The sequence below is a fragment of the Pieris brassicae genome, chromosome Z (genome assembly GCF_905147105.1).
Source record: "Pieris brassicae chromosome Z, ilPieBrab1.1, whole genome shotgun sequence".
NCBI classification, from domain to species: Eukaryota; Metazoa; Arthropoda; class Insecta; order Lepidoptera; family Pieridae; genus Pieris; species Pieris brassicae.
In genome coordinates, this window is record NC_059680.1 from 9,732,791 (window position 1) to 9,747,652 (window position 14,862).

Consider the following 14,862-nt stretch of genomic DNA (forward strand, 5'->3'; position numbering starts at 1 on the left):
TCTCATTGAAAAAAAAATCACAAAAACCTTATTGAACAGTTTACTGTATTGATGCCACTTAAACTCGGGTTTCATATTTAAAATAGCAATCGTGAATATGTAATAAATGGATGATACTGTTTTAAAAGGCGTGTAGTACTATTTATAACTTTGTAATATAAAAAGTCGAGTAAATACTAATAAAATTCGTCAAAATATAAAATAATTCATCTTTCATGCTACATATCTAAATACATACATAAATTGTAATTTTGCATATTGATTACGTTGGATAATTAACACATTACTTTAATTTGTGTTTAAATTGTATTAGAAAGCTTTGCATAAATCAATTACGAATTAATACGCCATTAGTATATTTAAATAATGTTAATATATATGTAGTTTAAATGATATTATTTTGTCTTAATTTTGTTTTACATTATTAGATTACATAATGTGATTTTATTTTATTTAGAAAGTCGAATTGTATAAATTTCTCTTTCATTTTTTATTTGTTCATGTTAATTACATCAGATAATAATAAATTTGGTTTGTAAATTATAAATTATACATTACAAGTTATAGATATAGAAAGTTCACAAAAGAGAGTGCTGTTAAGTCTAACTATTATGATGAATTTTCTACAATACAACTAGTACTAGAAAATTCTAACTTAAACTAAGATAATGTTTACTAACAGTCTCAGTGTTCTCTTATTTTGACACTATGTTCGTGTGTCCATCATAACGCACTTGTATACATAAAGTATTCAGTACACTACACTAGTTTGAGTAATTCAAAAGGTTTCGGTCTCTTTAGGCGTTTTGGTCCCGTTGTAGCAAGTTATATATATAGTTAATATAGTAATGAGATAAATCATTTTTACTTAGAATTCGAGCTTATTTTAGTGTTATGGAAGCTTCTTATGATTTTATTTCAATTATTAAGGCTTATGCCAATATTACCAAGTAATGTGAAATTAATCCTTTATAATATGCGTAAGCGACTAGTCAGTTAAACAATAAATGCTTGCTTTAGATGGTTATTAGTCGTTTTGTTAAACTGTGTTTTTAAATTACCCTTAACTTAATCAGTTGACTATTCAGTTGATATATATGACTGATTTGTCTATCTCATTACAACTTGAACTTATTTTATATGAAGAAGACGTACGGTGTATTATTGTAAAACACTTTTCACATGTCTATATGATATATATATATCGGCTTACAGTGAAGGTCTTCCCAAGTTTACCTATCAGATATGTAAGAGCAACGTAACGGTAAGAAATACACAAAAAAAATAGGTTGCGTTGGTTGCGATAGTTGCCCCCTAGTCTTTAAAATAAATATACATGTATATAATAAATAACATCATAATTGCTAAGTTAAGTGTCTTTTGGCTTGTCTTGATTTTCTTGTTTGCGACGGATAGAATCATACTAGGCAAAACAACAAATTCACATTTATTTAAGTTGAAAATATGAATTGTAACCCAGACCAAACTGTAAAATTATTTAATCGTGAAATTGTAATTAAAGGCATTTAGTTAAGTAAAAGTATGGTAAATTGTAATATTTGCTTAAATAATAAGTATAGTGGTATTGCAATTGATTAGTAAAATTTTCACCCAAATACCAGACTGACAGTCTGAAGACAAAGTATTTGTTTTTTATCGGCATACATATCTTGTATCATAAACTTTATTTATAAATTACAAACAGATATATCTTGTTAATGCTTCTCAAATCTCCGTTAAAATTTTAGGGAGACACTATATTTAGAACACATTCGTCTGGTGATTTTTTCCTCAGGCGTTATCTTTTGAACGAAGATTACTTTTACTTTCATATATTCTCTAATGTGGATACTATTTTTTTTTGCTGGAGTGAAATGTATATTACATTGGTTTAAAATATCTGCCGCAATCTTCTCACAAATTGACCATAAAGAACCAGGTTTAAATGTGTAATGTATAATTATTAAATGTAAATTGTGTTTAAATGGATGTATTGAAGTTTATATAAAAATATTTCAAACAGCTCAAAGTATTATATGAGCTTTAATTAGCACTTTTAGGTGTTACAAAAAGTTTAAATTAAAAATCGCTAGTAATACACAAAAAAATGTTGAAAGTTGCTTAAGTGAATCTGTATTTTGCCCCGATTAACCGAAACAGTAAATTCTAGAGCGTAAAGAAAATTAGCGTTACAAAATATAATTTGTATTAGTTACAATTTCTTTAAGTTAGACGAGGTTTCATAGTTGTTAATTTTTGCATAGTTCTGGTAAATTTGTGAAGCTCTTTCAAGTGTGACCTTTTGACACTTATGGCGTAGTTATCAAACATAATATCAATAATAATATAACATGTCGATGGCGCTATTATGTTCATGTTTCTAATGTGTCTGATTAAATTGATATTAACTGTGTAACATAAGACGAAGTGGTTTTAGTGAAGTAGTTTATATATCGCTGTATTTTGTGAGATAATCGTTATTATCGTTTCCTCTCAAATTATTGTACTCAAAATTGTAAAATATTGATGTGATAGTAAGGCTCACATGACAGTAAGGTCAAAGTGTTTTCAATCTTTAAAAGATCTACAAAAAGCCAGTACTTTGGTCTGAGATATCTGTATTAGTTCTATCATTTTCTTTTTCCTTAATAGGCAAGTAGGTGATCAGCCTTCTGTGTCTTACACACACCACACATGCCGGCTCTCACGTTTTCCTTTACAGGACGAGCGAGTGTCGAACACATACCATTATAGAATGTATACTATGCATAGAAGGCGACCACACGACATCACGATTGATAGTCAAACGCTGAAGCCAACTAGTGCTTGATGATGTTGTGTCGTTTGTTTTGCCGTCCACAAAGGTTAGACATTGGTTATGGCTGGTAATGTATTGCTTTTACGAACATCCGTATCGTATCGTGATATTATCAGTACACACTACACTGAAGTATTATTATTAGCGAGTTATATGAATACTAACAACAAATGGACATCCTATGTCACGTAATTACATAATAATCATTAACGTCGTTACCACGTCCAATCTAAAATCGTATCCGTGTTTTTAAAATGTACTGTTACATCAAACTACATACAATTTGCCTTTCGTATTTAATTACGTACTTTCATCGTGATTTTCTTTATTGTTTCTGGTACTGGTGCAACTTGTGTTGCTTATTTATAAGTCATCTTACAGTTACACATATAGATATTATAACAGAAAATACTTAGATATACAAAGCGAAAACAGATTACATGGTTAAATAAAATATAAAACATAAATCTGACGTCATTTAAGTACATGAACGGATAAAAAAACAGGAATTAAACATTAATCAAATCACAACTTAATATTTTAAAAAAAATTGTTAGCGCTGCCAAGTAAAGTCAAAGTCCTCCCACTACCTCAAATATTTCCTTACACCCTCTTTGGTAAGGTGGAAAATTTTAACATCGCTTAAATTGTATTAAATAGAACCCGAAAAAGTGGCGAATTCTGCAGATAATTCGTGTTGGTACGAGGCACATGGAGCAATTGTGAATATTTTGCATACGGGGGAGGGATTCTTAAAGAAATTAATTATCTAAAATACTGATTTGAAAAAATTTAATATATACAATTTGACGCATTGTTAGTCAGCTAATTGGTCCCAGAAAGTGTTTAATTTTTATTTTATATGAACCGTGATTTCGATGCCACGAAAGCTCTGAGTCGCATACGTACGATAGAATATTTGGGATTTGAGATTTTATTTTATGTTTCAGTGGAAGTTCAACCAGTGTTGTTGTTAAGATTCTCTATATATATTTATACAAAGTTTAATTAGGTATTTATATAGTATGAACTGTTTAAAAAACGCGCTTATGACTTGTGCAAGTACTCGTTAAAAATTATTCAGATATTTTTAAATATGATATCAACTTTCTACGTAGTAACATGTGTGGTCGTTACTACAGACTACATTATACAAGGATTATGTTGTACTATGCTACTTGAACTTAATGTAGCTTTATACAATGCAATCCTTTGACGCTGCAGCTGTTCAGATGTTTTCAAGGACAGCTGATGTGAACGAATTCATTATATTTGCTTTAAAAGTTTATATTCGAAATCAATTTCTTAACTAATTAACTAATTGCCTTTATAACTTTTAAACCAGTTTTTGTTAATATATAAAATTATTAGAGCTGCATTAAGTGAGTGAAGATAATTAAATTGCCGATATAATCGTCGGATTAGCACCTTAACGTTAGTTCTACGAGCTCCCGTCGTGCGCAATGCCTTTTGAATTTTAATCATTAAGCGTAGGCTTACCCTATTAATTAATATTATGTTATTTTATGTCCAACGTTTTAATGACAAATGGTATGTCAATAACAACCGCAACATTTGTGTTTATTGAAGCCGTGACAAGCGACCTTCGTCTGAACTTGAAGTCGCGCCTACACGCTAAGTTTTTTAATAAATAATAACACGGTGTTTGTCTATTATTTACCTGCTTGTCACCTATATCTGCATATATGTACAGTATAATTGTAGGACATTGATAAACGTTGACTTGCGCGAGCGCATGCCGCCGTGAGTCATCAGTAAGCGTTCTGCGCACAATGCCGTCCGATCGGTCCAGTCGCGGCGCGGCATACTTAGAGGACATACCTATTTCTTAATTTATTTTTTTATTATAACGTTCAAATAACGATATTGTGAATAACCGGGTGAATGAACTTAACACGAAGAGGACTAAATAAGATAAGTGAAAATGACAGCTGTGAAAAAGGCTCTTGCTATGCGGCAGCTGGATTCTATGTTCGGAACCATGACTCTAGAGGGTGAGGGACGTCATTCTCCATTAGTGAGCTCAACTATAGAGCACGACCCTCACTGTGATGTGCATGGTCGCTGCAGTACTCCGTACAGATCATCACTATACCTGCACAGTAGGGAATCGACACCTGGGTATTATAGGGAATGTATATCTCCTACGAATGGACTTATAATAAGGTCTGTATACGAAATTCATACATAGTTGGAAAAAACCACTTCGGTCGTTGTATTTTTTAAATTATTATTAACACATTATTTGGTGACAGGCGTAGGGGTTCCATCGGATTAACGCCGTCTCCGGCGAGGGAGTTAGAACATCCGTCTACTTTCCCCAGTATTCTTCGGCGTGACCGACACAGCCCATCACAGACCCCACCGAGGAGAGATACTCCGAGTCCTACACAGAAGACGAACTCTAAAAGGCATTCGATGGGGTCGTTCCCAAATCTCTCTCGATGCAACGTCGTTAATTATAACAGGCGTGACTCACTCACCAGCAATATAAGAGATATGAAACGGGATTACGTGGGCTCCACAAGTTCCTTATCAAGGAAGAGTTCGATTGATACAAAAAAATCGTCATCGGATTCCTTGGATATTTGGCACATAGGATGGGAGTCAGATCGGCATCGTACGGAATCTCCATTACCCCACGAAGAGAGTCTGTCCTATAGAAATAACAAGGTATTTGTTAAACAGTATTTTTGTTCCTGATAACAATATTATTTCATAACCAAGCGGTCCGCTTTGCGACTTTTAATCGATCAAATTTGCTTAAATATACCCTATCATAAATATATATGATTAAATAATTGACTGAAATGGAGAGAGACGAAGTAATAAATACTGATAGTTATGCGAACAAACCTCCCCTCTGCGATGGGTTCAATTAAATAATATTTATCTCGAATGCAATGCAATATTTCGTGCAATAAATTTTTTCCAACTATGTATGAAGCATTCACGATTTATGTTCTAGTTCTACGTGTACTACTTTTTTAATTTTTAGTTTATCTTCAATGAGCATGAAAGCATTTAAAAGAGAAACTGCATTTTTACACGACTCGTTTTCCTATTACGCAAATAAACGTGAGGAAAACCATAATGCGTGGTAATTAATGTAATTAGAATAAAGAAGATAACGAGTACGTTTAAAATTGACAACTCTATGTACCTTAGACGTTATTAACTTTTATATAAGCGGTAAACAACAATGTTTTTACTGAAATCTATCGCCGTAGTACTTTTGTAAAAAATATTTAAACTTACGTAATACAATTTTCATAACGTCGAGTTACGAGCAAGGTAACTCTAAATGGCTTGGTCTCTAGCAGCCCGAGTGGTTCGTCGCGACCTACACATCCTTACATGGACATATAAGTGGCGACTGGCGACTAACCGTCACAACTAACTTACGGATTGTTTTCTAACGAATCGTCAATAAAGGCTAATTACCAGTAAATGGTTTATTACGATACTTATTGATTAAGTGCTATGTTATCACTACAAACGTCCTTCAAGTCATTAAGTAATTATCGAATATAGTTCAATTACCAATCAAAAGCAACGCATCTGATCAATGTCGATTGAGGAATACGACGCAACATTATTTATAAATTTATATTCTCAAGCAATCATTTGACCTTTCAGTAGTTGGTTTTAATGCGAATATAAGAACAAGCTTACAAAAGCTCCGTGAAATGTCAAAATGAATATAAGAAGGGTTCAAATCGTCTTAAATGTGAGGTTTTGCTTAGATACGCCTTTCATCATATAAATTCTTTTTGTATCATACTTTTGTACAAGTGCTTAAGAATATGTTAAGAATTTATAACGTTTTATTGATTCCATATTAAAGTTACCGTTTCAATATAATACCATTATGTTATCTTACAACTATTATTAGTGACAGATAATATTATTAATCAGGTTGCGGCGTAGTTTGAATTTTATTATTTAATAAATATAAATAGTAATCTATGTATCCAGTAAATAAAAATAGTTTTTTTTTATATTTGAACAATTGACAATTTAACAACAAATTACATTAAGGTGGTGTGCTCTAGTGTTGCGTGCCATGCATGTATTTTGGCTGTAGTAGTCAGGTTAGATGGTACTGATCATTTTTTTATATAAAATTTATCTGCAGTAATGAAATAATAAATTACTCTATGTATATTGAACATTCATAAACGAATCCTTCACGCCATGTATCGTATTACCTGAAGCATTCTGTCACTGTCTGGGTATTAATTAATGATATTTATTATCAGCTTAGGAACGACGTAATATTACCTTCGTAACAATGATACAATTAATTACTGATTATAAACATAACTTAGTTTTGGGTCGATTGAAATTTCATTAGCTATTAATCCATACCCGTTCCTGTGTTCAATCAGATTAATTGCCTTTGTTAAACGTAATTGAAATAAGTTTATTATAATAAACACATATATACATACTAGTATATTCATTATGAATTAAAATAATGAAAGATCTTATTCGTAACAATCTTATTCGTATTCGTGCTTCAATGAAGGATTGTTGTGTAATTTTTATTTATATTCCAAATTATACAAAAGTGAAAAGGACAAAACGTTGAATAGCTTTTTGAAGCTTATTGTAAATTTCTGAATACGGTAAGGCTTTTTGATAACACCATTGTTCGTTTTATTTCCTTGAATTGGCTCGCGAAGTTTTAATGGTCGAAGAGTATCTAATGAAATTTCTATCAATATTTAGACTGGATATAAAAAATGTTGTTACTATGAATATATTTTTACGTTTGCATTTACAGTAATGTAGATCAGACATTAAGATCAAAGAGCACACAATGTGTATAAAAACCGGTAGAAATAGAAAAAAAATTGCGTCTTGGAATAGGCATCCTTGTCGTACTTTTCTGGCAAGGAATAGTTTTTATATTATATAACTAGCGTGAATGTTTTAGACAGTACTATATTGATACACACACTCTCACAGTGGGTATCGAGCAGTCGGTCAAATTCCAGACACTACAAAATAAAATATGAAACAATTTTCACGATTGAAGAACACTACAATAAGCAAATTGATTTAGAATAAATGTTATTTTTTGCTGAGACTTTAATAAATAAGGTATCAATTTTAATAATATCACATTACTTCATTTAAAAAAATGCATTTTCATTTGTAACAGAACTTATGGCTGGACTAGGTATATTGGTGTAACACTCAGTTGTAAATATTATACATCTAACGTTATTCAAAACTTAGCGAAAGAATTTTATCGCATAATAATAAAGGCATTTTCAGAAATACCTAAGATAATATAATGGTAATTAATAAACCGGAGATAACAAATGATAATGTGTCAATGTTTACAGTCGACATTCTTCATGCAGGGTTTTTTTTGGTTAACTATGAGTCAGTATCGGTTATGATGTAACTTGACGAATTTATTGTTATATTGGTGTTTTATAGGCGTATAAGTTTTTATTATTTTATTTTTACATGTCTGATTATTGTGTGCATATATTTTATTATCTAACAAAACAGATATGTCGAAGGATGAAATAGATGTGCACCGTGGAATCTCTTAATGAATCCAAGATCTAATTAATTTCCTACCTGTATTTTTGGTTTGAAATTATCGTTTTACCAAACAAATGCTCTTCCGATTCTTGTTGGTAGTTTTTGTCAGGTTAAAACCACCTCCGAATATTTTTTATAAATATTGATTTTTACCCTGTAAATGTGATGTATGATATTGGATTTAATGAAAACCTTTTGGATCCGAGCGGGGAAGCATAATTTATAAATTATATTATATAAATGATCTTAACTATACTATAAATTGAACTGCTTAGAAGTTAACTTTTATACGAATACGGAACAGGAATTGTTTTAAACGATATATATCTTTTGATTTATTTGATTGATTTTGAAAAACAATTTAAAGGACATCTTCTAAATTGTTTTTACTCTCTAATTTGTCTATTGTGTGTCTTAACATATCTTATATTTTTTAATAAAAGAAAATCATAATATAAGAGTAAAGAGATATTTGTCCATCTACTTAGTTACCGAATATGAATTTACTTAGTCGACGACCAGTGTTATCAAGAATGTTTCATTATTATGCACATACATTTTCTCTTACTATTTTGTAAAAAAATACCTATCTGTCTAACTGGTCGTCCTGGAAATTTAGGTCTAGGTGTATGTGTGTGTGTTGACGCTGTAGCGAACGTTTTTCGTAATTAAGGGGTACCTAGAAGTCTCCTTGTCTATTCAGTGAATTCGTACTCAAATGTTAGTCACTACAGTATGGACACTACACACTACTTGCTAATTTACTTCACATTAATAATAGTTTACCTGAACTCGGAATATCTAGTCATCGCTAATAATAACAATTGCAGAATCGTTCAATTGTTTTTTCCTTCAAGTATTTGTCCTTGTATATTCATTACAATGTATATTGTGGTCGTAATTATTGATTCATTTTTCTCGCGTGGGCTGCTCGAGTTTATGATGAGTTTCATCTGACATAAACTTGTTTATTATGGGAACTATATATGGTGGAACCTTGGGTTCATCCGTTACATATATGGAGACTAATTATTAAATGTTTGAATTTTCTTGCATTATTCCAAGTCCTACGTGGGTGATCTAATATTTGTGTCGTTAATCATTATTCTATCGGCTTCGATAAATAGATATGACAAAATAATGTAGTGACGTAGTTCGTGGATTAATCAGGCGTAAGAAAGAAGCGAAAGTCGTACGTGAGCGTGACAATCGATAGGTTGATTCGAAAAGCCTTGAATTGACTCTATCAAATTTACATGCACGCAATAATTTTTAGTCAATGTTCAGTTTTGCGTTTAATTAATAATGTTAAAAGAATTTCTTTCTTACTAATACCAATCATCAGCCATACATATTATAAAAACACAATCAGCGTATGCGCTATTAACGCATAGGCAACTATGGCGCGTGTGCCACCCCTTTCACTTACGTTGGCGTTCTACGGATGAAGCGGAAAGCTTATATGCCTTTCTCTATCCCTGTCTCTGTCGAACCCGTGGCTCGCTAGTAGTGGGCTCAGCGTGCTCCATTCGCCGTACACTACAACAGTAGCGTAGTTTTCACAGCAACATCCGCACGGAACCGCTATTACCGCGCTCGGATGCTCTATCGCGATCGAAATGAAGTCAAAACCGCCGCAATATATGGACGTGCCACCTTTCAGGCCCTGGCCGCTTTCCCGGCAAGTGCAGCCTAATTTTTATTTCCGTCCACCCGATCCAATGGAAACGCGAAACTTTAAGACTTCGTCGTCAAAGGCGTCTACATATTCCGAATTTTCCGCGATGAGTGCTTATAGTAATAAGTCAAGAGACTACTATTTCTTATCACCCAGCTACAGATCAGCGGGTGCGCCGACTCCAACCAACACTGCTGACTTGTACCTCAACAGGGATAGACCCCGACAACTACGCAATCCAAAAGCTACTTCGCCCGCTTGCCCCTGCAGCAGATCACGGTCTTTAGAAGATGTCCGCACTGAAGTGGTCACTGAATGGGAGGATGACGACGAAAATGGAAATCGTATCGTTGCTCCCGCTACGAAATTCAGCCGTAGCGCGTACAAAATGAATGCTACATTTCAAAAACAAAGTTTTCTAACTCGTCATTCAATGGAAAACCTCGCGGAAAAGTCTCCACAAGTGCTGCCACCCAAACGCATCTCCGGCTTGCAGGTAATTGCTCGACTTTCTAAGGCAACGGGTCATTGTGAGATGACTTATTTTATTAAATACTGTTCTTTCTGCTGCCTTAGTTCTGGTTTAATGTTTTCATTATGTGTGTGTGCTACTTATGCGCACTTTCTAAGTACGGTCTACCTTTATGTGATTATTTCTCGCTGAGCGAAATTAAGATGCTGTGCGTAACTGCGAAGTTGTGGCAACATTCTTGCTGGTTGCTTTGGATTGAAACATTGATAATTTTCTAGAGTGATTATAGCTTTGTTATGGGAAATCGTTGTAAGCATTGGCGCTGTCAAGACCCGTTCAGCTCCAGTGAACCGCGACACCATCCTGAGCTCATATTGTAACGGATGCTTAGTATAGGCTTTATTTTTTATTTTATAAATTACGGTTTACACTGTGTTCACATATCTGATGAATTACGCGTCAAATCTTTCATCTCTACGTTTAATGGCGTGAATTTTAGGAATTCCAAACAGGAATTTAGGGTAAATAATTAATAATTTTGGCAATGCGAATGTGGATTCTATAAAACTTAATATACTGTTTCATCAGAATACTTTTAGGTTAATATGACATGATGTAATACAATGATTATGAACGTGGTATAACACTATTATGTTAGACTGACGTGCCGTTGAATAGACAGAACTAAGTTTTGTGGAAAAGTTCGAGATCGTGTTACGTAATGCTTAAGCAGATTAATAGCTGTTTTACCATCTAACGACTAACGGTAATAAGCAATAAATTACTTTTTTTTTACGTAATTAAATACAGAATAAATACATATATCGGCTACACGAATAAAAACGAGCGATTATGTTTTCTAACTGCCATCGAAAAGAAAGCGATTTTGCATAATGTTCCAAACGGTTACCGTAATATTGGCTTTCTATGTAAAATCGAGTATTACCTAATCGGCGAATGCGATATGATGGCGCGGTTTTATGCGGTCAACGTTTTTAGTAATCAGTCTAATCTGACTATAACTTAATTTAGTGTGCATAATATTTACTTTCGCGTCGCATCTTGGATACGTAATTTGTTATTTTTATAACCGGTCGTATACTCGTATGTTTTATGATAGCCAAGCATTTAGTGATTATTCCTAAAATGCAGACTGAATCTTTTACGAGCGGGAAAACAGTGATGGTTATTCCACTTACTAGGAATTTATCAGACCATGCCTTTATATCATGTATGCAATAACTTTACTGCGGGCCACATGCTTTCATACAACCTTTTTAATTGTTAACATACATACTAAGGATTTGTATATATATATTAAAGAAGGTTATAAGGTATATGTAATGTTATCTTATAATCAAATCAAACGATCTATTCATATCTTGTTTATTACAATTTGCGCTTCAATGCGTTTTTCGCTAAGTTCAGATTTGTATCATATGGCAATTCTCATTTACGGTACAATGATTAACTATAATTATTGTGTACTAAATTACACGTTGAAGTAGTTTTAGTAATCTATAAAATAACATATTTTTTTTACCTACGCCACACTCCACAACAAGACTCGTATAATATTCGTCACAACATTCGTCTTTTCCTCTTTTGGGTTCGTAATTGATAATAATACGCTTAATTGGTTTCCTTTCGCGTATATGATAACTTTTATTCTCTAAGGCTATAATAGATAATTTGACAATTACAGTGTAACTGCCCGTAAATTACGTCCGGGTTCTCGTACGAAGAGCGACCTGTAGCTCACATAATAAACATCGTTAGTATATTTGTATGGAAAATGTTTTAATACTTATCAAACTCATGGTTGAAGTTTTTATAGAAGGTAGTTTAGGTTTACGTACCTTAGTACTTTAACACAATAATCAAATCAAATAGCTGTTGGTATTAAAGAGTAACACAACATTATTGTATGAAAACTTAAAAACAGCTTCGTCCAGTATTTGAAGCTAAACGGAAACTAGAGCATCGTCCGAATAGAATGCTTGTCCGAATAGTAAATTATACAAATTATATGGAAAGTTGATACTTACTTGACGAAAATAGCGTAAATTTACGTTAAAGTAAGGATAATAACAATAACGTACTTGACCTACAGGAATAATACTTCGCGATAAGTCTCAACGAAAGTTATATTAAGCGTTTATACGTCATATCTTGATGAAAACCACCTTTAAACCCGTTGCATAATTTGAAAAAAATTATCGGTGTAATCACGATCGTAGTATAGTAAAGAATTGTTTTTACATTTAGATAACGATGGAAAATCAACAATATTGCCGGAAATAAGTATGTTAAACATACGGTACATTTAATAACATATATGTTAGGAGGGTTACAGCCCACATGGATTAGTCATGTATCAAAAAAGGTATTTGAGTCGCGCACGAATTAAGCTTTTTTTGATTCCTTTGTGGCAACGACCTTTCTGTTAACGTTATTTTCGGGAGAAAGGATTGCGGGCAACTTCAAGTCAAATAAATTCGTAAAGAAACTAAAATTTCTAGACCTTATATCGAACGTCTAATAGATGTATGGTGTGGTATATTGTGTGCAGTGTTGGCCTTGTGGCTTCAGCGTGCGACTCTCATCCCGGAGGTGGTAGGATCGATCCCCGGCTGTGTACCAGAGGACTTTCTTTCTATGTGCTCATTTAACATTTGCTTGAGCCGTGAAGGAAAACGTCGCGTCGCGTGTGTTTGCCTATTAGATTGACAAATGATCATAAATAAGATTCAGGGTCTGATGCAAGACCTAAGAAGGTTGAAGAAACTGTATCAATTAACATTTTTATTCATTATTATCTATAATTTTTCGACTAGTAACACGTGACTGATAAGGAAACGTTTAATATATTTTTTTTTGTATCTTTATGACCAAATACATTCAACGCAAGTTACTCTGATTAAACAGTTGGCATAACAATTATTTTTGGACATCTACCTCGCTGTACAAGTAGACGCAGTGGGTTGTAGTAAAGTTTTTTTAATAAGTTGTAGATAGTCGTACCAAATACAATAAACGTGATCAAATAGGGGACAACAAAGAACAAACATTCTTTACAAATATGTGTCATTGTTTTCAATATGGTAAAGGGCTATATTACAATGTTGTAGATAGCTTCGGTCTGTGCCCTATGATAAAGCGTAAATGTCGAATTATGCATACAAGTTCATGCTCGGTGGGCTTAGAGAGCGAGGTACGTGTGTATTTGGGATGAATTTCATACTTTCATTTGATGACGTCAGCGGCTAATCTGTTTTTTTTTGTTAAACAATTTGACCAGTACAGTTGCAATGGATTGTGAGTAAGAAAAGCCAAATGTTATTTTAAAAATCATATTAATTATTTTATTTAACATTTTTGGTAAAAGATTATTGATATTCGTATGTTTTTTTGGAACTATTGTATATACTGTATATATGTATATAGTGTACTTGGGAAGTTGTTGCAAATGGACTTGGTACCTTTAATCAGTCTTGCGTGTTTTCCGAAGTATTCGTGCCTAGTATATAATATTATGTACATAGATAATAATAATTAGTAGCTGCCATGTATAAAGCGTACAGCCACGTTACTTTAGTTCACCTAAAAATTATTTAATAAATTACAATAATAAATCCTGTTAAAAATATAAAATAAATATTTGAAAAAATATAAAATATGTTTACAACTAAATTTGATTTCGAAATAAAATACAACATATTTTTATATATTCACAAATAATAAAATTTACAATATAATAAATAAATAAAAATAAGTTGTTACTTGCAACTCTACTAAATTAATATTAACCCATTTAGAATGTATAGTTGTTACTTACTAGATTGGCACACCAAAAGTGTGAATTTAATATATATATAATTCATATAAGAGTACTGGAATAATTGTTTCCTCTTTCAAAACACAATCAGAAACACTAATAGGAATGAGAATTGCACATTAACTTAACTTAGGTAGGTTAAAGAAAGTGTGTGAACTAATAAACAATAACTCAAAGAAATACAACTGTAAATAAGTGTAAGTTATGACATATCTTACATATACCCAGTGAAACATAAGTGGAATCTACGTGCGGTATGAGAGCTATTTACTAATAAACACTTCTACAAAGAAGTTATGGATATGTGTCTATAAACCACGCTTGTGTGTTTTCCTATTATATTATTATACTGTGTACCTTTACGATTTTATTTCTGAAAGTGCTTTGCGTGATTAATTAATAAATAGTATAGGATTAAAACGCCTTCTCTTGTTACTTTTCAAATATGGTAGATATTTGAGAAGTCGATA

The 14,862-nt window shown here is 32.5% G+C and overlaps 1 protein-coding gene across 3 annotated transcripts in view; it reads left to right on the top strand.

Annotated features, from left to right (window-relative positions):
- Positions 1–14,862, top strand: part of LOC123718420 (WD repeat-containing protein 47) — a 48,060-nt gene that overhangs the window by 4,190 nt on the left and 29,008 nt on the right. Inside the window, exons 1-2 of one of the 3 annotated variants that reach the window (XM_045674872.1) lie at positions 4,627–5,005; positions 5,095–5,512. The exons of 1 other annotated variant lie outside the window; for it this stretch is intronic. In XM_045674872.1, the coding sequence (XP_045530828.1) occupies positions 4,764–5,005; positions 5,095–5,512 (660 nt within the window). In that variant the 5' untranslated portion in view covers positions 4,627–4,763. Of the gene's footprint in view, positions 1–4,626; positions 5,006–5,094; positions 5,513–10,337; positions 10,579–14,862 lie in introns of those variants that run through there. One more of the 3 variants, XM_045674873.1, reaches the window with a different exon arrangement.